The sequence below is a fragment of the Thamnophis elegans genome, chromosome 4, assembly GCF_009769535.1.
Source record: "Thamnophis elegans isolate rThaEle1 chromosome 4, rThaEle1.pri, whole genome shotgun sequence".
Lineage (NCBI taxonomy): Eukaryota > Metazoa > Chordata > Lepidosauria > Squamata > Colubridae > Thamnophis > Thamnophis elegans.
In genome coordinates this window covers 62,537,911-62,563,237 of record NC_045544.1, presented here as the reverse complement: position 1 = coordinate 62,563,237, position 25,327 = coordinate 62,537,911, and the positions used below count along the sequence as shown (strand labels likewise).

At 39.1% G+C, this 25,327-nt stretch overlaps 1 protein-coding gene across 1 annotated transcript in view; it reads left to right on the top strand.

The window, feature by feature from the left end:
- Window positions 1-25,327, top strand: part of RPS6KA2 (ribosomal protein S6 kinase A2) — a 148,658-nt gene that overhangs the window by 110,640 nt on the left and 12,691 nt on the right. Inside the window, exons 12-17 of the mRNA XM_032215291.1 lie at window positions 2,139-2,241; window positions 3,708-3,838; window positions 10,978-11,103; window positions 21,977-22,066; window positions 23,887-24,045; window positions 24,656-24,817. Of these exons, the coding sequence (XP_032071182.1) occupies window positions 2,139-2,241; window positions 3,708-3,838; window positions 10,978-11,103; window positions 21,977-22,066; window positions 23,887-24,045; window positions 24,656-24,817 (771 nt within the window). The remainder of the gene's footprint in view (window positions 1-2,138; window positions 2,242-3,707; window positions 3,839-10,977; window positions 11,104-21,976; window positions 22,067-23,886; window positions 24,046-24,655; window positions 24,818-25,327) is intronic.

Below are 25,327 nucleotides of genomic sequence, written 5' to 3'. Positions count from 1 at the left end.
CACATAATGGCATTCATTAGCTATTTCAAAAAATCCTCCAATAACATTACACCTTTATAGCATCTTTTAAGTAAAAGTCAATTAATAAAGTTTCTAAGCCTTTCCCCTCCTTTTTCCAACTCACTGATTAAAATTTATATCCAAGTTACTTTTGCCAATATCATAGCAATTATATACTGTTGAACAATGACCATTAACAATTCCTTGTTATTATTATAATTGGCTAAAAATCATTTACTATTTATGTCCCATCTCCTCTCATCAGACCCCCCCCCAAAAGAAAAACCTTATGCCTTTATAACAAGATCTAAATAAAAGTTTGTTAATAAAATTTTATAGATCTTTTTCCCAAGTCACAATTTGCAATTTATATCCAAATTTCTTTTGCTAGATTACCATACATGTATATACCATTAAGCTGTATCCATTATCATTTGCTTATTCTTATTATAGTTAATTAATTGTTAGCGAATAAACATTTGATAACAATCTAAAATAATCCAAGGGTTACAGAATTCCTACTTATTAATCACCAAAATCAACTGATTTTTTTATTATCATTGTCAACCTATATCTTTCCAGTAACAAAACAGTTTTATCTCTCTTGCCAATTGTGGGTCATTATTTTAACATATATCTGATATATCTTCTCCATAGATAACCACACTGAATAAATTTCTTCAAAGAGGCCTTGATACAGTTGAAAACCCTGATAATACCTAGTTCTGGTTTAACAATAGAATCTGTGAAAGAAAAGCAAATTAGTAAATGGTGAATTCTCAGATATTCAAAAATAACTTCCAATGTACTGTGTTTCCCTGTCTTATTTTCTTTTGACCCCCGAAATAAGCGCTTGGCCTTATTTTGGGGGAGGTCTTATTATTTGAAAGGTGCAGGACGCCCCTTAACCTCGGCCCACGGATTAGCTGATCCAGAGAGGCCAGAAGTTCTGTCTCTGTTTCTGGCACACTCTTGCCAGTGCTAGCATTGCTGGGCCTGCCACTCTTTTTGCGGCCGCCACTAAGAGAAGGGGTGGGTAGCTAGGGTTTGCGGGAGCAGCCTCCACGAGGCTCTTCCGCGTTGATGGCAGGTGCATGTGGGATGCGTGGGGCATGTTCCCCCCCCAGGAAATGGCGGGGACCAGCTGTGCGTGTGTTTAAATATTTGAGGGGAGGGCTTATTTTGAGGGGAAAGCTTATTTTAGCGCATGCATTCAAAAGCCTGATTGGGCTTATTATCCAGGAAAGTCTTATTTTCGGGGAAACAGGGTAGTTCTTCATCTTCCGTGCCAAACAGTTCTTTCAGTTAATTGAAAAGTATAATTTGTATTGCACATATCAGTATGCAAAGTGCCCAAATAAATACTATATTTTACCATCTTTATGTTTCTTTACATAATCAATCTTTATTCGACTCAAAATGATGGATAACAACAGAATAGGCTGATTTTTAAATTAGGATTCATAAGTCTGAGCAATGGGCTTATATGTTTAAAAACCAGGGAGCAAATCTACGGATATGTAATGAGCTCACATTTATATCAGATAATAAATGAATGCATTATTTTATTACAGTAGTTGATACTGGGCATATGCATTATCATTTTCAAATTATAGAATATGAAACTGTCACTATGGACAATATGCTGAGCACGCTTTGCTTCTGTGGAAATGTTCTCCTCTCTTCTGTAATGAATGAACTATATTAATAAAAATCAGGCTACTGTTTTTCAAATACTTTCATCATATGTGCAGGTATATTTTAATGTGCACTTAAAACTTCCGAAAAGCACAGACCTATATTACCTAAAGAAAAATAAGTCTAGTTGATTGTCATAGAAACTTAGCCTGTGAGGAAAATCGCCTCGTCCTTTCTCTTGGGTGATGCTTCTCAATTTCTCCTTTCCCCTGTATTAAACATGAAACATATTTCCCATAGTCAGAATGCAGCGAGCATACAAAGCATTTTTCTTTATTTCTCTTCCTTTAAGCAGCTTTCTGCTTTAAAAACCATTATTTTAATTAATTAATTTTATTTTAATGTATTGTTGATTCATTATTTGACCTACAGCTATTTTCTAACTCAAGGGTTCCTTGTGGCAAGAAAATTAACCTCTGTTTTGCTTTGCTCTTATGCAGAAACTGTACAGAAGAGAAATCAAACCACCCTTTAAACCTGCAGTGGGTCGGCCAGAGGACACTTTCCATTTTGATCCTGAATTCACATCACGGACCCCAACAGGTACTTTACCAAGAAAACGTATCAGTAAATTTGCCATTATTTTTACATTTGTAAAATGTATGTAATGTTACATTAGCAAAACTATCCAAAATATATCTAGAGTTTAAGAATTACTTAACACTCTATCCCTCCCTCCCTCCTTCCTTCCTTCCTTCCTTCCTTCCTTCCTTCCTTCCTTCCTTCCTTCCTTCCTTCTTTCCTTTGATTTATATAATCACTCATCTCAAATGGGTGGGTTGATGTTACCTCTGGATGGCTTAGAACTTTCAAATAATAAAAATATTTTAAAACGTAAGACCCACAACAGTCGAGAATTATAAACCACAGACAGCAATCAATATAAGCAGGAGATAGACTCCCACATGCATCGAGTCAGGCATAGAACTGTGTCTCCAGGGCTTTCCAGAAGGCCAAAAGGCACAAAGCCAATTCCATCTCCAGAGGGATGATATTCCAGAGAGCAGATGCCACAATAGGAAAGGTTACCTTCCTGGGCAGTCAGTTTGACATTCCTTGGCAGACAGGACCCAGAGCATGCTCCTTCTGCCTCACTAGGATGGGTAAAAACAACGCAATACTAATCCTTTGTAAGTTATCATTATGACTTGATACTATTATACCAAATGCCATTATATTTCCAAATTTGCTGTTGCTTCCAGAAGAATCTATTACCTTGTATACACATAGACTGACTGTTGGAATTTTATGGTGTGGCTGAATTAGAGAATTAGAATTACTACTGTGTAGTATTTTCCACACTTTCTTCCTAGTGTTTCTGGGTAGCACTTGGAGTGGTCCTACTGAAAGGACTCTCCAGCCTCTCTAGGGTTCTGTATTACTGCACACTTGCTTCCCATTAACTCTTTCATGTCTAACCTATTGGAAACTACTTTTACATTGAAATTCTGCACTGCCACAAATCCTCAGGTGGGCTAAATATTGCATGCAAAGGATTGTACAAGCAGTTGTGCAATTTGCTGCTAAAAAAAAAAAAATTCTAGGTTCTCTGTTTTTCATAGTTTACTACTACTAAATATTAAGTGGTTTATTATTAATTAACTAACTAATTATTAAGTAGTTTAATAGTTTAAAGCAGAGGTGTCCAATATTGGCAACTTTAAGACTTGTGGACTTCAACACCTAGAATTCCCCACACAGCATGGAGGTTGAAATCCACAGGTCTTAAAGTTGCCAATATTGGACACCCCTATTTTAAAGGCTCTTCTTGGCAAAAATACATTCAGAACTCTCATTCTAGAAATTCTGATGCAGTTTTATGTTGAAGCAAAGATTGGGAAGCTCTTTCAAATGGAGAAGGATGCATGTCTCCATGTTGAAAAATAGCATGGCTGGGTGCTAGTGTGCAAATTGCTTCTTTATAACGTTGCTAGGGAAAATAATAATGGAGAAATGGTTGGAATCTCCAGGTGCCCCATTCTTTGAGTCATCTCTCATCTCCTCTTCAGATTCCCCAGGTGTCCCTCCAAGTGCCAATGCTCATCATCTCTTCAGAGGATTCAGCTTTGTGGCATCCAACTTGGGGCAGGAACTTGTACAGCAAGAACCACATAAAGTCACAGTTCATCCAATTGTTCAGGTATGAACTTGGCTGTATAGATGTTATACCACTATCACTTCATCTAGATGTATTACTGTAGCATAAAGAACATTAAGAAAAACAGCTAAGATTAGAGATTCAAATCTTCTAAGGAAATACACTGGGGTGACTTTGAGCTAGTTTTTTTTTTTAATCACTCGCTACCTCATAGGCTTGTTATGGACTAACATTGGAAGATTATGTATTTCACTTTGAATTCCTGGAGGAAAGAGGTGATGTACATTTAAAAAGCAATAATCATATTTTGTTGGTATCATTGGCATCTTATGGAAGTGAATTTCTTAGTTTGGCTATGTATTTATGAGCAAGTTCTTTTATTATCTGAATGTCCACTATTTCAGGTAATGCCTCAGTAGAAATATTCATTGCATCTGATGTCTGCTAAATAAAATATATTAAATTGATGCTTTACTGTAATTGTAATAGTTCAAAATATAACAATTTTATGGACTAACGTTGGAAACCCAATGTGGAAACCCCACAGATTCAGTCCTTTAAATTCAGTCCTAAATACTGTACATAAGCAAGCACTTTCATAGTTCATCTCAACTTTATTGTACTTCTCCTGCTATTTCTTTTGCTTGTGCAACATTTAGTAGCCCTCAGATATTTTAGATAGCACAGGAAGAAGTAATGGCAACAGACAGTGGGTTTTGTAGTAAAAAAAAATCATTGCTTCTATATAGCAAAACATACTTTGTCACTACTTGTACTTTTTCTCCAAGCATTAAGTCAAATATAATTACTCTTTCAATTTTTAGGAAATAATTCAAGGCTTTTAGTCATTTGAATTGGTTGAAAGTGTTTTTCAGTATCTGTTTTTAACTATGCTAGCTTCTTTGGTAGCTTTCTATATTTAAAAAGTAGGATAATAATTACAATAATCTTCTATTTGTTACATAATGTCTTATAATTTAAGTTCTTATAATTTAAGATGGTAGCAATAAGAAAGATGAGGAAGGTGTATCATTATCCCTCTACCCCCCCCCCCCGCCCCCAACTTCCTAGAATTCTCCTTAGCATTTTCTTTGCCCGAGTTATGAGTTGTCCAGATGTGGCTGTTTATCCAGGTAAAAGAGATTCTTCCTGGCAAGTAGTTTCCACCACCTGTTCTTGAATCAGCTGCTTCCCTTCTTCAGAAATCTGGATGTTTAGAGTAGGAGTTGCCCTTTCCTAGGACAAGGCTTTAAAATAAATAATTCCAGTTGAATTATTATTATTATTATTATTATTATTATACAATTGTATCACAGCGGCCAGTTGTTTCGCCGGATTTGGCATTGGTTACTAGTCGGGCCCCACCCAGGGGCCTAGGACGTCATAACGTATTTTCGTAATATGCGTGCAGATCCAAGCAGTGCGGCTTTTTGCTTTTCACTGATGGTGATTTTGTCAATTTTTAACTGTTTTAAATGTAATTCCAGTGCTTTTGGTATAGCACCCAGTGTGCCAATTACCACTGGAATTATCACTGCTGGTTTGTGCCATAGTCGTTGAATTTCGATTTTTAAGTCCTGGTATCTTGCGATTTTTTCATGTTCCTTCTCGGCGACCCTGCTATCACCTGGTATTGCGATGTCTATGATTGTGACCTTATTTTCCTCAACCAGTGTGATGTCTGGTGTCTTATGCGCCAGTATTTTGTCAGTTTGTATACGGAAATCCCACAAGATCTTGACCATCTGATTTTCGGTGACTTTTTCAGGCTGATGCTCCCACCAGTTTGTTGCTGTTTTAATATTATAATTTTTGCACAAATTCCAATGGATCATTTGTGCTACTGAATTGTGCCGCAATTTATAATCAGTCTGCGCGGTTTTTTTTACAGCAGCTGAGTATGTGATCAACAGTTTCATCAGCTTCTTTGCAAAGTCTGCATTTGGCATCATCAGAGGATTTTTCGATTTTGGCCTTAATGGCATTTGTACGGATAGCTTGTTCTTGCGCAGCCATGATTAGTGACTCTGTTTCTTTCTTTAATGTACCTGTTGTTAACCATAACCAAGTTTGTTCACTGTCCACTTTATCTTTTATTTTTTCCAGAAATTGGCCATGCAGTGCTTTGTTCTGCCAACTCTCCATTCTTGATTTTATCACATCTTTTCTGTATTCTTGTTTCGTCTGTTGGGCCTTCAGTAGATTTTTGTTCTTTACTTCGATTAATAGATGTTCTTGACTTTCTTTTAAATAATCAGCCAGTGCATGTTTTTCTTCTTCAACTGTTTGCTTCACTTGTAATAATCCTCTGCCACCTGATTTTCGGGGCAGATATAGTCTATCAGTATCACCACGTGGATGTAAACTGTAGTGCATTGTCATTAGTTTCCTGGTTTTTCGGTCCAAAAGGTCCAAATCAGCTTGTGTCCAATTAACTATACCAGCTGTGTATCTTATAACCGGTATTGCCCAGGTATTTATGGCCTTGATTGTATTTCCACCATTCAATTTAGATTTCAAAATTTTCCTAACTCTGTTGGTGTACTCTCGCCTGACAATAGTTTTTACTTCTCCATGCTTGATGTTATCCAACTGCAGAATGCCTAAGTATTTGTAGGCTTCATTTTCTTTGCATTTAATTAATTGGCCATTGGGCATTTCAATTCCCTCACATGCAGTGATTTTGCCCCTTTTTATGGATACAGTGGCACATTTTTCCATGCCAAACTGCATTGAAATATCGGTGCTGAATACTCGGACTGTGTTTGTCAATGATTGGATTTCTATTTCTGACTTTCCATAGAGTTTCAAATCATCCATATATAGTAAATGCGAAATTTTTTCAGCTTCTTTGGCTGTTTGGTAGCCTAATTTCATTTTTTTTAAGATTACTGATAGTGGGATCATTGCGATGATGAAGAGAAGAGGTGAAAGTGAATCACCCTGGAAAATTCCTCGCTTGATATTAACCATTCCGTAGATCTCATTCGCTACTGCCAACTCAGTTCTCCATTGTTTCATCGCCTTTTCAGTAAAGGATGTAATATTTTTGCTAATGCCAGTTGTTTCTAAGCATTTTATGATCCAACTATGTGGCAGTGAGTCAAATGCCTTTTTGTAATCAATCCAGACCATATTCAAGTTCGTTTTTCTGTTCTTACAATTTTCTAATATCATTTTATCAATTAGAAGCTGATCTTTTGTGCCCCTGCTCCTTCTTTTGTTGCCTTTTTGCTCTACTGGCAAGATGTTGTTTGTTTCCAAATAATCCATCATGTTATCTGCAATAATGCCTGTGAGTAATTTGAAGGTTGTTGGCAAGCATGTTGTTGTTGTTGTTGTTGTTGTTGTTATTATTATTACCTTTTATTTGGGCTTATTAAGCCCAAGTGGTTTTGGAGTATGAAGTGACTGATTATAAATTAAATTAGTATAAAAAAGAAAAATGTTTTTCCTTCTTTATAACAGCAGCAAAGCAAGGATTTGAGAGAACAGTATCATTGACATTTAATTTCAAATCAAAGATAACACTAATGTGTAAATAGACTGAGAAAATACAGAAAGAAATAGGGAGGCAGAGAACACTACCAGGCATGAAGTTATCCCAGATAGAATAAACTGCTACTTAAAAGAATATCCTCACAAACCTTTCAAACATCTAACTTTACATCAGTGGTGCAATTCAGCTGGTTCTATCCAGTTTGGACAAACCGGTAGCAATGGTGCCAGGAGGCTCCACCTACCCACCCAGATGTCATCATGTCCCATTTTTGATGCTCTGCGCATAGGTGGAAGGTCCTGGGCATGCACAGAGGTGGCACATACGAGCAAATCAAGAGCACATGCACACTCACATTTGCGAACCAGTAGCAAAGGTAAGTTGATTTCACCCCTGCTTTAAAAATGGGACGTGATGACGTGCGGATGGGTGGGCAAAGCCATCCGCTGCCACCGCTACAGGTTTGCCCAAACCAGATAAATCCAGCTGAATTGCACCACTGCTATAGATGCCCCAAACTTTCAGAGTTTTCTAGGTATTGGACTGAGTGGCTTTAGATTTATTTAGAGGCTGCTTTCCTTAAGGCCTCTAACAAAAGACTGAATGAGTTCAAACTGAGTGCTAATTTCATTTCCATCTGAATCCCCACTTCTGCTTCATATACTAGGAAAAAAAGCTGTAACTGTGTTTTGAGAATATTTGAAATCCTATTACACAACAATCCACTCAAAATAAAGAGTTGTCTTAATCCATAGGACAGTGATGGGCAACCTTTTTGGCGTGGTGTGTCAAAAATCGGCAAAAAATCGAGCATAACTTGCGTTGTGTGTCACTTCGACAAAAACATAATTTTGTGCAATTTATAGTTTAAACTACAAAAATATATAATTGCAATATAATTGTATTTAATAAACCAAAAACAAATTATTTAACATAGCTGCTTAGTAACTTCTTTGTTCATCAGTCGATTTCGTATGTTGCCCTTGATATTATTATCAGTATCACTTACCAACGGTCCTGCTTAGCAACCAAAATGTTGGCTCAGAAACTCTGGCATTGAAGCGTGCAAGTCTTAAAGCTGTCAAGTTACAAGAACCTTGCACCCCTAACCCTTTAGGAAAAAAACCCCAGGGGTCTTCAAACCTGACAGCTTTAAGCCTTGTGGACTTCAACTCTTCAACTAAAAGAGAGACTGATAAATATTAAAAAAAATAAAACCAAAAAGCAGCTACTGCAGTGGCTTAGAATTTTACTCAATTACTGTTGAGCCCATGGAAAGTTCTGCAGCCCCAGGAGCAAAGGAAGGGGGACGGAGAGAGAGAGATTGGCTGTTTGGGGTGCTTGAAACCACCTGGCCCTCCCCAAAGGAAACCCTCATTTGCAGGATGAGCCTCGACTGGCTCTGCCCAGCGGGGTTACCCCAAGCGCCATTGGGCAGCGACGGATGCTTATCCTTTTTCCTTCGGCTGCTTCAGCTGGGACTTCAGACACCCCAAGGGAGGGACTTTATCGGGCCTCCCCCTCCCCACCCTTTGAATGAAGGTGTGATATGGCTCCTCCATCCCTGCTCTTTAACCCAGCCAGAATTACAGGAGGGCTGCCCCCGTTCTGCTTTCCGGGGTGGATCTTAGCCGAGGGACACCAAGACCCCAGAATGGGTGGGGGGTGGGGGAAGAGCTTCTTGACGGAGGCCACGATCGACTTTTGGAAGTTGTGTTTTCGTAAAATAAGATTAACCTTTGGATGTGTTTGCTCCGCTCAGCCAGCGGCGTTTTCTCCCACTTAATCCCGGCGGATCCTGATATCTGAGCTGGAAAACTGCAACCCCCCGGAAATGATGACGCCCCGCTGAGTAGCTGGGATTTGCAGAAAAAGGCTGCAGAGAGAGAAGCGTTCGATCCGTAATCTGTCTGTGGGGGGCGCTGGGGACAGGCCGGGCCCCTTCTTCCCACCTCTATCCCCCCCCACTCTTGAGGGACAAGCCCTTTCCCCTGTCCCAATGGTGGAATTTGAGGCTACCTCTGCTTTCCCTCTCCCTCCCTCAGTTGTGCAGCAGCGGCAGCGGCAGCTCTCAGCCTGGGCGGCAGCGTCACGCAGGCTGTGGAAGGAGGGGGAGGAGGAGGGAACCAAAGAGAGCTTTTACCGAGTCTGCGCCCCACAGCCAGGACCGTCCTGGCGCCTCAAGCCGCGTTTCTTCCTGCAAAGCCCTTCTGGCGTCAAGCGGAACTCTCGGGTTGCCCGAAGGGCTTTGCAGGAAGAAACACGGCTTGAGGCGCAAGGACGATCCTGGCTGTGGGGCGCAGACCCGGTAAAAGCCTCTCTTTGGTTGGTTCCCTCCTCCTCCTCCTCCTCCTCCTCCTCCTTCCACAGCCTGCGTGACGCTGCCGCCCAGGCTGAGAGCTGCCGCTGAAACAAGTTTGGGGAGCATGTGCGTGTCACCCGAAATGGCTACGCGTGTCAGCACTGACACGCGTGTCATAGGTTCGCCATCACTGTTATAGGAGCATAAGAAATGATGATACCTAAAATATAAAACATTAGTAATATCAGTGCTATCAAAATTATTAAGAATAAGATATACACACATCAATTTCTCACGTTTCCAGCATGGATTATTTTGTAATGTGGAAAAGAGAATTTCTCTATTTCTGTACCAGAAAGTGAACCCCTAAATGAGACCTGAATATGAGCTGTATCCGCTGAAGGGAAATTGTTCAGACATTAAATTACCCACAAGTATATCAGTGGTGTGAGTAACACCTTTATGAAAAATGTTTCATTTATTTCAGGGAAAGTTCCCATTAGCAACCATTTCTTGCAAAGTGACACAGTTTGTCTCCCCCAGCTGTGTGGTATCAGCAGTAATTGTGTCCTTCCTTTCCAGTTGTAGCTTGTAAAGTACAAGAAAGGTCAACAACCCAAACTCATATTAGCAATGAAAGCTAATATGAGAAGAAAGTTTATGTTCAGTGGTAGGTAATACTTTTGTGTGCAAGAGTTCCCAGATGAGTTTCTTTGAATGCCATGTCAATAGAAAGACAAGATGCAAATAATGAACTTCATGATTGTCATCATCATTATCGTTATCATCCATTACATTTCCAAAAAATCCGGAAAAATCCCCTAGGGAATGTAACCTGACCATTCAGTGAACAGCTACTTCTGGTTAGTGAATCAATGTTATATAATAAATGCCCTGAGGAGGGGAAGTTACTTTTTTAAATTTAACTCCCTTCCTTAAGAACCATAGAATTTGCTTTTTCCACCCCAGCCCAGCCAGATGGCAATTTCTATCCTTAGAGATTGGGAAAGTATCCATGGCAGATAAGTTTCATGTTGTTGCCAAGAAAACTGCAGAGATATTTGTATTAAATCATCAGCAGTTGAATTCATGTTAAAGGAGCTTTAACTTTAATGGGATGTTTATTTTTGGATTAATTGTGCTGTATTTTTATGACAATATTGCTGTAGCTTTACTTCTTCAGGTTGACGTAAAAGAAATCCACGGATGCTAAGGATTGTAAGATTAATTGGACAAAATTAAGGCAGCACTTATTTACAGTAATTAGCTGGTTCTGTATAATAAACTAATGTCTCTGAATTGTTAGAGCTAGAGAGTCTTCTGATGAAGTCAACCATAAGACTTGTCTTTTTATTGCTATTCTTTTGTTTCCCTATGTAGCAGTTACATGGGAACAATATTCACTTTACAGATGGATATGAAATCCGGGAAGACATTGGCATTGGCTCGTATTCTGTTTGCAAGAGGTGTATTCACAAAGCCACAGAAACAGAATTTGCAGTAAAGGTAAGAAATCACTGTGGTGTGTCTGGTGATCATCTGGCAAGGGCAACTAGTATCGGTTATGCTGCCTTGATGCAGCGGACCAAGAGGTTATGGGAACCAGACAGTATGAAGGTGAATTTTGAAAGTAAAATGTAAGTCAGCCCATGAGGAAAATGGATATGTGAATGGAGCACTCACGGCTTTCAGAGATGTTCTTCGGGTTATTTCCATGGCTTCAATATGCTCAGTATATGCTTCTTTTTTTCAATTAATCTCTGGCAATTGCAATTAATTTGTCATATTATGTCATGTTTTTGAAAATCCTATGCATTTCATGTTTGACATAAAGTACAGTATCAGAAGAGAACAAAGCCATGGTCATAGCCACATGGCTCTTTGGATCCAACCACAGGAAGTCCATCAAATTTATCTTGGATTTTTAAAGCTTGCTTTTTTTCAAATGGCAAAACTGTTGACATTTCATTTCCCCCAACAGTTATGCAAGTGTGAAAAATTCTAGGAGATCAGATCATTTTAAATGACATGTATTTTGAGGGTATTTTAACAAGTAACAAGTGAACATAATCCAACTTTGGCTTTACTTTTTATGATCCAATTCCATTTTGATTTTAACTAGATTATACAGTAATAATGTTTATGTTGATTCATGAATAACATTGATACAATACATTTATTATACGCATTCCATCTTGTGAGGTGGGCAGCCATATAAAATTGAAATTTGTTAAAAAAAAAACCAAATATAATTTAAAGGCTCATGAAATATTTGTACATATAAAAACACAGTTGGCTGTCCAACACTGTGCTTTAAAGCTCTGTTGAAAGCATTAGAGAGATATGCTGAGAACTGTTCGATAGTTTTGTGTTCCTTTCCTAAATATTTGTTTACTTCCACTGGTTCACTAAAAGAAGCCATCCAGACTGATGTTTACAATAGAAGGTACGGATGTTCTGAGAGTTCTTTATTAGTTGCTCGTTTGGGTTTTTTTTAAAAGCAAAATACAAAATATTACATTGCATAATCTATTGCAGAAAAGTAAAGAAATAGTCAATATTAAAAGTAAGGAATGTAAAATTTATAAGGCTGAGAAGAAATAAAGGATTTGTCTCTGCTGCTTTGTTGTCCCTATGACAAACATCACTAGTTTTTGTGTGACATGACCAAGGGCACTTCTACTTGGGATAGAATAGAACGGAACAGAACAGAATAGCAGTTGGAAGGGACTTCGGAGGTCTTCTAGTTCAGTGGTTCTTAACCTGGGTGATATCGTCCCCTAGGGGTCGATTTCATTTTTTAAGGGGGGCTGGAAGGAACGAAAAGGGGCAACATGGGAGTGAAGGAATGGAAGGGGGGGCGATATGGGGACGATGGAGCGAAACGTTTTGGGGACACTTTTGAGACTTTTTTCGTACAGTGAACAGCTGTATATCTGTCATACAAAAACATCAGATCACTCAGTATTAGTGGATTGAACTGTGTTTTAAAATGTTCCTCTAGCTAGCTTCAGTACAGAACACCATACATATGTGAATACTCATCCTCATGCGCGTTGCGCAGCAGCCTCTATCATTCTACCCATACAGTGGTGCACCATTGACCAGAATGGGCAGTGATGGAGGGGTGAGCGCTTCTTTCAAAACATCACATGCTGAGTGGCTGTCCCCTGTGATGTCAGCTGTAATGTCAATGTAACTGTTGAAACTAGGTTTATCAACGTCCACGTGTGTTTTATAGTGTTCCAGTGTGGTCAAAAATTTAATTTGCAGTTAGTGCTTTTCATTTCAAAGACCTCTCAAAATGGCCGAGAAGAGGAAGTGTCGTCAATATTCGGCGGAATACCTAAAATTGGGATTCATTCCATCTCTTTCCAACATACAGCTTCCGTTTTGTCTTCTTTGTGAGAAAACATTTTCAAATGAAGCGATGAAGCCTTTCCATCGGAAAGACCATTTGGTAAGAATTCATTCGGATAAAGCTGACAAACCGGTATCGTTTTTCCAATCCTTAAAGGCCAAGTTTGAGGGTCGCAGCACTGTTGAGAAGTTATTTGGGAAATCGTCACTCAACGCTGACAAGGGGCTTATTTGTTTCTATGAAGTATCTTTGTTGATAGCAAAATGTGGCAAACCTCACACTATCGGAGAAACTCTGATTTTATCAGCAGTGAAACAGATTGTTGCCACCATGTTGGGGCCCAGCGCAAGCACTTTCATGCAGTTGATTCCTTTTAGCAATGACACCGTATCAAAAAGAATTGATGAAATGGCTGCTGAAGTGGAAGAAAGGCTTATTGACACCTTGAAAAGTACAGAATTCATGATGCAGATTAATGAGTCAACGATTCATGAAAATGAAGCCTTGTTATTGGCTTATGTCCGTTTCATCAATGGAAATGAAGAGATCAGGGAAGAACTGTTATTTGCTCGAAATTTAGCCACCAACACAAAAGGTTCTTCAATATTTAAAAAGGTTGAAGAGTTTTTTAATGAGAAAAACATCCCTTTGACAAACATCGTGGCATGTGCGACCAACGAAGCTGCATCCATGGTTGGACAATATCGCGGATTTCAAGCTCACCTAAAATTGGTTGTAGCTGGAGTTATGATTGTCCATTGTGTCGTTCATAGACAGCATCTTGTCTCAAAAAATTTGAGTGGCCGTTTGCATGAGTCTATACGTTACGTCATTAACGCTCTGAATAAAATTAAATCGAATGCCTTGAACAACCGACTTTTTCACAAGCTTTGTGAAAAAAATGACGAGGAGTATGAACATCTCCTTTTGCATACTGAAGTAAGGTGGCTTTCAAAAGGAAAGCATTTGCAGCGATTCCACGAACTTTTTGACACAGTTGTCGAATTTCTTGAATCCATTGATCCAAGTCTAAGCAGTTCTCTTAAACTTCAATATCTGGATGTAGCTTATCTCGCTGATGTTTTTGACAAGCTGAATGAAGTAAATGTAAAGCTGCAAGGAGATAAAATCAATTTTCTTAAGGCCGAAGGAGTAATCTGGTCATTTATTTCAAAATTGGACCTCCTTGCAAGCAATATGAGTCGCCAGGAGCTGTATCAGTTCCCAAGCCTTGGTGAATGAATTTCAACTCCAAGCAGATTTGGACATTTTTTGCTGCCACTTGAAGGAACTAAAAGAAGATATGGAAACCAGATTCTATGATCTGATAAATCTGGAAGTGCCCACTTGGGTGCTAAATCCTTTCACAGCAGACTTTGCACAACTTCTTCCTAAACTGCAAGAGCCATTGACAGATCCGAAATACGACTGTGAAGCCCAATCACATTTTCAGAGTTACGGCTGCAAAGCTTTTTGTGTGAAAATGAGAAACACCCAACATGCAGTTCTGCAGTTCGGCTGTTCAAATCTCACCGGCTCAAGGTTGACTCAGCCTTCCATCCTTCCGAGGTGGGTAAAATGAGGACCCGGATTGTTGGGGGCAATATGCTGACTCTGTAAACCGCTTAGAGAGGGCTGAAAGCCCTCTGAAGCGGTATATAAGTCTAACTGCTATTGCTATTAACTTGCTTCTTTTAGCCTTTCCTTCCACTTACTTAGTGGAGAGGGGCTTCAGCACCATCCAACAGATCCTTTCTAAGTCAAGGAACATGTTAAAGATCACTGAGCGTAGTGATTTAAGAATGACATTAACAAAAATGGTTCCAGACATCAAGAAATTGGCATCAGCTCACCAAGCACAAGGCAGCCATTAATGTTCTTTTTTTTTTTTTTTTGCTTTTTGTGTAAATACATATTCTTCGTTAATAATTGTCTCAGCTCTTCTCATTGTATTTGCTTGCATTGGATTTCAATTTCCAGTTTGAGTTTTCGGTTTTGTTTTTGAATTCTTGTTGTGCTCTGTAAAACATTTTGTCTGTCTCTTTGTATTGTACTTTTTTAGCATGCACTCCAGTTCGATATTATATTTTCTCGGTTTTATGGTATCAATTTTTGTTGTTGTGCTCTTCGTGTAAACTTTTTGGGTAGCTATATATATATTTTTCTTCAGTTTAAGGCATTAAATTTATCGCTCTGATTTTTGTTGCTTTCCTTCTGTAAAAAGTTTCTTTGTGTCTTTTTAAACCCTTTTTACAGTGTGCATGAATATATATTTTCCTCGAATCTTAATTTAGTTTCAGAGTTTTCATCTGGAAATTCTTAGTTCCTGCATTGTGGTTTGTTCTTATGCCCTTTTTATACTTCTTTTTGCGCCTTAAAATTCACTTGTAATTAAATCATTAAATGTTATTGGGTTTTTTTCAGGCATTTCATTTTCTTGCAATTGAATTTTGTTTTCAGTGGTCATTGCATTTAAGTGCCTTGAATAAATAAGATAATAATGAAATACATGTATCACAAAGTTTGGGAGTAAAGTGATGGGTGGCATCAGAATTTTTCACACAGTTGAGATATGGGAAAAAGACTTGAAATAAATTATTTGCATTGATATGTCCTGATGACAATTTTAAAGAAAACAACAAATGTGTTTGCATAAATTGAAGAATTATTTCCCTATGTTGTGATTGAGAGGTTATGTTGGGTGAGGGAGGCGATGATAACTTCCTCAATGGCTCAAGGGGCCGATTCTTTCTTATTTACAAATTCTGGAGGCAAGTTGTTCCACTGATTAATTGTTCTAACTGTTAGGAAATTCCTCTCCTTGATTAGTTTCCAGCCATTGCTTCTTGTCCTGCCTTCAGGTGCCTTGGAGAATACCTTGACTCTCTCTTCTTTGTAGCAGCCCCTGAGATATTGGAACACTGCTATCATGTCTCCCCTAGTCCTTCTTTTCATTAAACTATTCATACCCAGGTCCTGCAACCAATCTTCATATGTTTTAGCCTCCAGTCCCCTAATCATCTTTGTTGCTTGTTGAGTTGTTTTCAGATAGTTAAATGCCCCCTATATCAGCTACATCGGTTTTCTTCTACTGTAGCTCAGTTCAAATCACTTTTGTTTCATTTTCTTATCTTTGGCATTAGAGTTCCATGCAGCCCGTGACCTGGCTAATTTTCCATGGTTGGAAACTCCTGGCTTCTTTGCCTCCTCAGTCACTGGGGCATATCAGTGTCCTTGCCTAAAGCTTTGTAGTCAGTGATCTGCTTTTTCTTTACTTTTTTCATTGTTTAAAAGTCATAGGGTAAGAAGGAGGAGGAGGGCCAAGCACTGGCTGATGGCCAGACATGATTTTTCCTTATTTGTTAGTTAGGGAGAGCACTGGTCTAGTGTGGTGGTTGCATTCTTGCAGTGTCTGCAGTTAAAAATAATAATGAACTGTTGCAAGACTGTTTCTGAGGTTTGGCAAGTGTTGATAGAGTGATTGAAGTGCCTATGAGAAACTCCCCATTTATATGCTTGTAAAAAAAATATTGTCTGCAAAAATATTGTCTGTCCTAATAAAATAGGAATTGAGTTGGAGAAGTTGCCTTTCCTTGGAAGAGTTATTGATTACCAAAGGGCACAAGAACAGTTATTTTCAGCCTGCAAGAACTTCCCAATTGGTTTTCTTGGACTTTTCTGGATCCTGCCACAATGGACCTTTAATCAAAATGTTTCCCATTATAGTAAATAGGGATCTTTTTTTCAAATCTTGATTTTACTTATGGAATAATTTGGGAGGTGAGCTAACCATTGGGATATAAAAGCTTAAAATTGCCTGATCTCCCCAAGTATTCTGTGCCACCTGAAATCCATTCATGGGAATTGGGTTTTTTGAAGCATACATGCTCTTCTACATGGGGGCAAAGTCACTTGTGTAAGAGAAATGAATGGATATAAATGAGATGAAATTTCTGTATAATTGTGTGTAAATGCTGGAGAGATTGTACAACAGATGGGAGAAGGCTTACTATAGACATAGTCATATGGACAAACAGGAGGACAAATTCTCATGTTACAATTGGCGGCTGATTTCTTTTGCTATACGTGCTAGTACTATACTTCTTTGAACAGTATAATAGATGGAATACAACAAATGCAGAAAACTTATTAAATCCTGGCTGATGTTTTCCATCATTCATGTAATTAGAATTATTCTAGGTACTTGGGTGGGGAGCAGGAAGAGAGAGGCTTGTTTTAATATATGAAAGGACCCTCAGAATAAATTATCATCTTTTCCCATTTCACTTTTCTCCTCATACTTCTACAGCTGTGATCTGCTGCACTGGCAAACATACTTCTCCTTTACAACTAACACACAACCATTATTTAAATTCATTATTTTGTCATGGGATAAAACAACCAGTTTAAACTGGCAGGTTTCATGCTGCACCACAACACTGACATTTCCTAAGCCTGCTCCTGAAACATTTGAATAAATAATAACAAGAATGTCCTTGAACATATGCCAGCAATGTGTCTGTTGCTACCAATAAAAGAGTCTGAATACAATTCCCGCTCTTATACAGAGAAACACTGTATGTTTAATAGACAAGGGGAAATGACTCCAAATTATAAATGTTGTGTGTTCTGTACATTTACAGTATGTTGTGAGCGTTTTGAAAAGAACATTTAAAAAAAAAATATCAATCTGTTCTATAGATTTTTATCTACATTTTTAATAAATGAACAATTTGAATACAAATCTCCCGATGTACACTTATGCATAGATCTTTTCTCATACATTTTGATATATAAGATTCATCACAGATGTGAAGAAGTATGAACTCTTGAAGAATAGTTGCATTCTTGTAGTTCTTATTAGTTCTGATGTTTTACATATTTTGTAGTTGTTTCTAACTCTTTTATTGGAGTGGTGTTTTTTTTTAACTGTTGTAAATTGCTCAGAGTCACTTAGGTTAGATGGGCAGCCCTACAAATATAAATAAATATATATTAAATATAAATAAAAATATTGGTCTTGTGTCTGCCAAACTCTTTCTTCCTGTAAGATTTTGAATGTAAAAACTCTACACTCCTTTGGGTGACATTTTAAAAGATGTTAGAACAAAGAAGATACCATATAGTATTTCCACACTGAAGGACTTGCTAAACCATCACAGTTTTGTTCAGCCCAATGAAAACTGTTTGAGTTAATTAATTAAGTGCGTCATCATATACATAGTTTCAACACTAGCAATGATTCAGTTGAAGGTTAAATATGTGAATGCTGTCAATTAATGGTAGAAGGAATCAGGCATCTCCTTTTTATACAGTAAGCAGGATGCTTAAAATATTACTACCATGTTTTCCTGAAAATATGACATGTCTTGAAAATAAGGCCATGCCATATTTTTTGGGTAGGCAAAAATATAAGCCCTCCCCTGAAAATAAGCCCCCTGGACAAATCCCCTTCCGGCCAAGCAGAGTGCCGCTCACCAACCTAGCAGTATCCCAAAGGGTCCAAGTCGCAGGAATTGGGGGGCAAAGGGGCTCGTGTTGCTTGGCGCCTTCAGGATACCGCTAGGTTGGTGAGCAGTGCTGTGCCCAACTGGAGAGGGGGGTTGCTGGGCAGCTGCTCTCTTGCGAGCGGGTTCCCGAAGAGCTGGGCACAAGCTCAGAGTCAAACAGCTGTGTTGCACTGTCGCAGCAGCACCACACAGCAGCCATGAAGTGACCATGCTCACGAGCAGCCACCCAGCAAACCTCCTTTCCAGCCGGGCACAGTGCCATTCACTGACCTAGGGGCATCACCAAGCCACATAAGGGTCTGTTCGCCACCCCCGGTCCTATGACTTGGTGCCTTCAGAATGCCCCTAAGTCAGTGAATGGGGCTCTGCATGGCTGGAAAGGGGGGTTGCACGAACGGCTGTTCCGCTCCCCGCTCACGTGCCTTCCAATCTCACGATGCCCTGGCCCAACTCTCCCTGTAGAGCCAGGATACCTCTGCTGCCTCCAGCGCCGCCCCAGCATGTTTTTTTCTGCAGCTTCCAAACCACGGAGGTAGGATGCCGAGTCTTCCAGCAGTTGCAGCTCTGGGAGTATACTCTGCTGGCAGCCGGCCCAGAACTATAGAGCCTACTCCCAGAGCTGCAATTTCTGGAAGACTCGGCATCCTATCTTTGTAGTTTGGAAGCCACAGAAAAAGCCATGCTGGGGTGGGGGGGGGCGGCGGCGGCAGCGGAGGTGCCCTGGCTCTGCAGGGAGAGTTGGGCCAGGGCATCGTGAGGTTGGGAGGTACACGAGTGAGGAGCAGAGCAATCGCTCATGCAACTCTCCTTTCCAGCCATGCAGAGCTCCATTCACTGACCTAGGCACCGAAGGCACCAAGCCATGGAATCTGGGGACAGCGAACAGGCGCTCACACGGCTTGCCGATACCCCTACGTCAGTGAATGGCACTGTGCCCAGCTGGAAAGGGGGTTTGCTGGGTGGCTGCTCATGAGTGTGGTCACTTCATGGCTGCTGTGTTGCGCTGCTGCAACAGCCATTCGAACCTGAGGCTGTTCCCGACTCTTCAGGTGCCCGCTCGCAAGAGAGCAGCCACCCAGCAACCCCAAAACAATAAGCCCGGATATGGCCCAAGCCATATTTTGTGGGTCAAAAGAAAATAAGACCCTGTCTTATTTTCGGGAAAACACGGTAGTTTATTTCTTCTTTTTCTCTAAAATAATAAGTCTAATTTTATGGATGATATTACTGTCCAGTGAATGAGTCACCAAAGCTAATGAACCATAAATTCAAGATAATTCAAAATTATAGAAACAACTACAGTCAGTAACCTCTCTCCTTCAATACATCTTCAAACAGTAATTATAAATTCCCCTAAAATAATGCTAATCATTATTTGGACACACTTCAAAAATAATGTGAAAGAAATACTTCAGTCTCATGGAAGCGCAAGCAAAGCATCTCTCTGCCAACTATAAAAGCAACCCATTTTCTACATGAATGAAAACTCATGCTGCTGTTTTAATAGGTTTCACAAAAAGTAATGCAACTCTTAAGCAGTTTCAATGTTTTTCAGCATTGTACAGAGCCCTAAAAACTCAGTCTGCTTTATTGAATTGCTTATATAAGGTCTAAAGCATGCACAGCCCTCCTGACACCTCAGAGATAATTATATTTGTGAACTTGGGCACGTGCTATTATGACATTTTGATCGGATGGAAAAAACAACAAAACTGTACAGTTCCCATTAGCAAAACATTCCAACTATTTTTCCTTGGCACTGAAAAAAACTTTGAGGATGAATTAATTAAAGATGGAATAATTCATAGAAATTCTAGATTATTTTGTCCTGCCAATAATGCATTTTGCTATAGAGGCAAATTATGTCACAGTGAACAGGATCTGCTGCTATGTCAAAGGTGCTTCTGCCAACACTGAGTTAGATCCTAAATGATAGGCCATCCACATCTCAAAATCTCTTAAGATGGCTGGTGTGATATCACAATTGAAACCCATGTCCTTTTTATAAATGCACTTGCAACAACAGAATTATTATTCAATTGCACTCACCATCTTGCAGATTTTGACCCAAACCTCCATGTTCATAACTCACATTATGTTTTCCCTACATAAATATACTTCTGTCAGCTATAGCCATATAACTAAGCCTGCTGGCTTAACAGAAAAGTACAATAGAGAGGAGGGTATGAAAATGCAGAGTTAGTGAAATTCTATTTACAAACAATTCTAAAGTAGAGGACAACAGTTTGAGCCCTAATTATTTCCTTTTCAGATTCAAATACTTCCTACTCCAATAAGGCTAGAAACACATACAAACTATAGTAAATGAAACTTGTGGGACTGGTTCAAAGAGAAGTTGGCAGCCATGACTAGGGGAACCTAGTCCTGTGCACCAATTGTGTCCATTCTCCGGTTCTACCACAAAACCACGGTCGACAAAAGCGCGTATGTGACGTCATCACAGCGCATCGAAAAAGATCGAAAAATGTAAAAATAAAGCTAAAACCTTCCCCTAACCCCCCCAAACCTAACCCTAAACCTAACCCTTAACGTAACGAAAAACCTAACGCTAACCCTTAACCTAACGCTAAACGTAACGCTAACGCTCTAACCCTAACCCTTAACCTAACCCTAACCCTTAACCTAACCCTTACCTTTATGTGAATCGGCTTGCTGTAATTTAATTTTTATTTCAATTTTTCGATCTTTTTCGTCGCGTTGTGATGACGTCACATACGCGATTTCGTCGACCGCGCTTTTGTGGAACGCGCTTTTGACGGGTCACGCGTTCTCCAGCTATGAGCTCTTCATATCCTGGTCACTTCTTAATTGGATTACTACAATCCAGTCTACACGGAGCTGCTCCTGAAGGCCATTCAGAAGTTGCAGCTAGTCCAGAATGCAATAGTGCGTGCAGTTCTAGGCACCTGAGATTTGCCTATATCACACCACTGTTATGTATTACCTTTAACACCCTTGAGTTGTTTTCAATCCTGCCTGAGGTTATCTGCCCATCTCACCAGGCTAGATAGGTGGGCATACTCTAAGTTCCTTCTCTTAAAAGTTATCTGATGAAACCTCGATTGGATTTTAGGACAAAAGTAGTGGTCTTTTCATTTTCATTCTAATTTAATCAATAAAATAGAATTAATAGAGTCTTGCCATTTGATAATTCTCCCTTTTTTGTCACGTTGTAAATTACAATTTCGGAAGGACACTTAGAGCTTTTAGTGGCTCTGGAGTGCAGGTGTGTCCACTTCTAGCTTCATCAGTGACAATGCAAAACTGCCCTTTTGTTGTTATGAGTCCCCTGGCTTCCTTTTCATTGTCAGAATCAGGAAATGATTTCTTTTTCTGTCTCTGGTTGCTATTGTTAACAGTTTGCCATAATCAGTTCATTAATATAGATTGCTGTTTAATTTTAGCATAGCATATCAATGCATAGCTTTTCTTTCAATTGCACAGATGAGGCTTCCTGAATTTTCTCTGTTCTCCATTTCTCCCTTAGATAATTGATAAGAGCAAGAGAGACCCTTCAGAAGAAATTGAGATTCTTCTGAGATACGGACAACACCCAAACATCATTACTCTCAAAGATGTGAGTAGTTGTTCAGCTCACATATTTCTTGTACACATCTCCTTGTGAGCAAGTGATCTATAAGAATTGTTGTTTAGGAAAACCTATATGATGCCAATTCCAACAATCTTGTGGAAATCTGTGCTATATTATTGGGTTTAGAAAGTGTATTAATAAATTTGCAATAACCTTTGCATTTGTTTAATTGCAATTATGCTGGATCCTGAAGTTGGATCAGAATGTAAAGAAGTAACTATAAAGACTTTGTTGATAAATTTTCTTATGTAGGCAGTAACTTTGCTTATCTATCAGGTGCTTCCACAAAGGTTTTCCATTTTACAAAATGGTAAGGATCAATTTAATAACAATCTATAAGCAAATGCTAAAAAAATAGAAATTGCCATTCTTTTAGGGTGCTTCAGGCTTTTTTTAAGACACACGTTTTTCATTCAAATAATGCAAATAAAATGATATAACAAGTCTCTCCTCTTTCTAATTATTTTTGGAAGTATGAGGGTTGAATAAAAAAGTAATGTCTTCAATGTTATAAGTTGCCCTCAACAGATGGCAGACGTTCTGCTACTAGAAGCTCTGGTATATTCTTTAGCATCTATTGATTCATTTGGAAGTTATTGTGAGAATAGGTTGTGCTTCTATTATTTCTCAAATGGATGTCTGCAGTGAGTACTTATCAGTGTGCTTTAAAGCAAAGCCCTGTGATTGAAATTTCTGACTGCCAAGGAGTCCCAGTTGAAATTGACCTTTGAATGCAGGTTGTTTATGGTGATGATTGCGATGATGTGAGTAGTATGATAAGCAAATGTTGTGGAAAAAATGCAGGTCAATAAAATAAAAGTTAATTAAAATGTAGGTAATTTTAGCTAATGTAACAACCTGCATTAAGAACTATGGACATTTGATTTCCCATCAAGCAAGGAACTTGGTTCCTGGGAATCAGAAAAGGAAGAAGTGGGTTGTTTTTGTTTTTTTGTAAAACTCTGTATTTGCATAATAAGATAATATAGGTGGTCCTAAACTTACAACTACAATTGAGCCCAAAATTTCTGTTGAAAAGCAAACAGTTGTTAAGTGAGTTTTTATTACCTTTCTTGCCACAGAGGTTAAATAATAATCACTGCAATTGGTAAATTAGTAACACAGTTGTTAAGTGAATCTGGCTTCCCCATTGACTTTGCTTGACAGAAGGCTGCAAAAGGAGATTACATAATCTTGGGGTGCTGCAACCATCATAAATACATGCCAGTTGCCAAGCATACAAATTTTCATTACATGACCATGGGGATGTTACAGCGGTCAACCGTGCGAAAAAGAACAGTGTGGAAAAAAATCATAAGCAGCGGTGGGCTTCAAAATTTTTAGCAACAGGATCTCTGTCTGGTTGCTGGGTGGGCATGGCCCTGGTGGCCTCCTACACCATGGGGGGGGGGGAGTTTTTGCCCTCCCTGGGCTCCAGAGGCCAGAAATGAACTTCCACTAGGCCCGTTTTTCACCCTCCCTGAGCCTCCACACGTGCCCTGCACTTACCTGCATCCAAAATGGGCTGTGTGGGGACTCCTGGGAGGGGAGGGGTAGGCAGGGTCAGCCAGGAGTGGGATTTGGGGGTTCTCTGAACTGCACAGAATCTTAGCTAGATGTTCTCCCGAACCCCTACGAACCCGCAGCAGCTTACCTCTGGTCATAAGTCATTGTTTTCAGTACCATTGTAACTTTGAAAAGTCACTAAATGAATGGTTGTAAGACAAGGACAACCGGTATGAGGTTTTAGGGCATTTAAGGTTCATGGAACAAGTACTTAATGAGTTTTCTCGACACGTGTATAGGTGTATGATGATGGAAAATTTGTATACCTTGTGATGGAACTGATGCGAGGAGGAGAACTCTTAGATCGAATCCTGCGACAGAAATGCTTCTCTGAACGAGAGGCTAGTGCCGTTCTCTGTACCATTAGCAAAACTGTGGACTATCTCCATTCCCAGGGAGTGAGTATACCAGTTGTTCTGTATCCAATCAACTTTCTAAAAATATCACATCATGTCATTAAAATATTGAATCGGGGAAGGCGTTATCATCTTCCCCACAGACACAAAATCTACAATGAAAATGAATGTGGAGTTGATTCATTGACTAGTGAAAAATGGAAGACTGTAAGATAGACCAGAATGGCGTAGAATAGAAATATGTTCTCTTATAATAAAGATCAAATGCCTGCAGCGCATCCTTCAAACAGAAATTTTAATTATTATTACCTTTCTAGTTGCAGTATGAGCCAAATTACTGGCAGGTTACAGCTTCTCAATTATCAACTGCTCCCAATCAGATTTGCTGCATGTAATTTACTGGAAACGATTAATATTTCAGAAGGATAGAGAATAAATATAAAATTCATTTAGTTCCTCTGGTTTATTACTAAAATGTATTCTCTTTTGCTATGTGGTAATGTCAATATTTATCAAGGCATGGAACTAAATACCCAGAAGACATTTCTGGAATTAACTAATAATTTTCAAAGAATGGCAATTATGGACAAATCATTTACTATTACAGCAATTTGGGTTTTGATAACGCACAATGTGTTAACTTTATTTTCAGGTTGTTCATCGAGATCTGAAGCCTAGTAATATTTTGTACGTGGACGAATCAGGGAACCCAGAGTCTATCAGAATGTGTGATTTTGGATTTGCCAAACAACTGAGAGCTGAGAATGGTCTACTAATGACACCATGTTACACAGCCAATTTTGTAGCACCTGAGGTATGAAGATTTAAAAAGTCCACTATTTGGTCACTATTTCCATAATGGGCAATATTCAGGAGTTGCCTTTGATATTTATACAATCACTTTCTGGAGAGTGGTTTCAAGAGCTTTAGATTTGGAGATAGGTTGCAGTGTTTGATTATTTTTTCTGAGCTCAGAAGGTAAGTGGGTTAAGGTTTGGCTACTTTGATGGGAAGCCACCAAGAAATATGAGGCCTGAATTGGAAAATTGAAAAAAAAAATCAGAATAAGACAATAGGAAATATTTCTATACTGTGGCAAAATAACTTCAGGGACAGGTCCAGGAAATTCCAAGAAATCAATCTCAACTTGAAGGAGTGTCAACCATCCTACTGGGTTAGACAATAAAAGAAACTCCTGGGACATTTTTTTACTGAAAATTCCATATGGATATAGAATTAGAAAAGCCAGTTCTAACTATTACGTGTGTAAACAGCATAGGAAAACTTTTCCTTTTTCCCTTGGACCTCCCATTGTCCACCAATC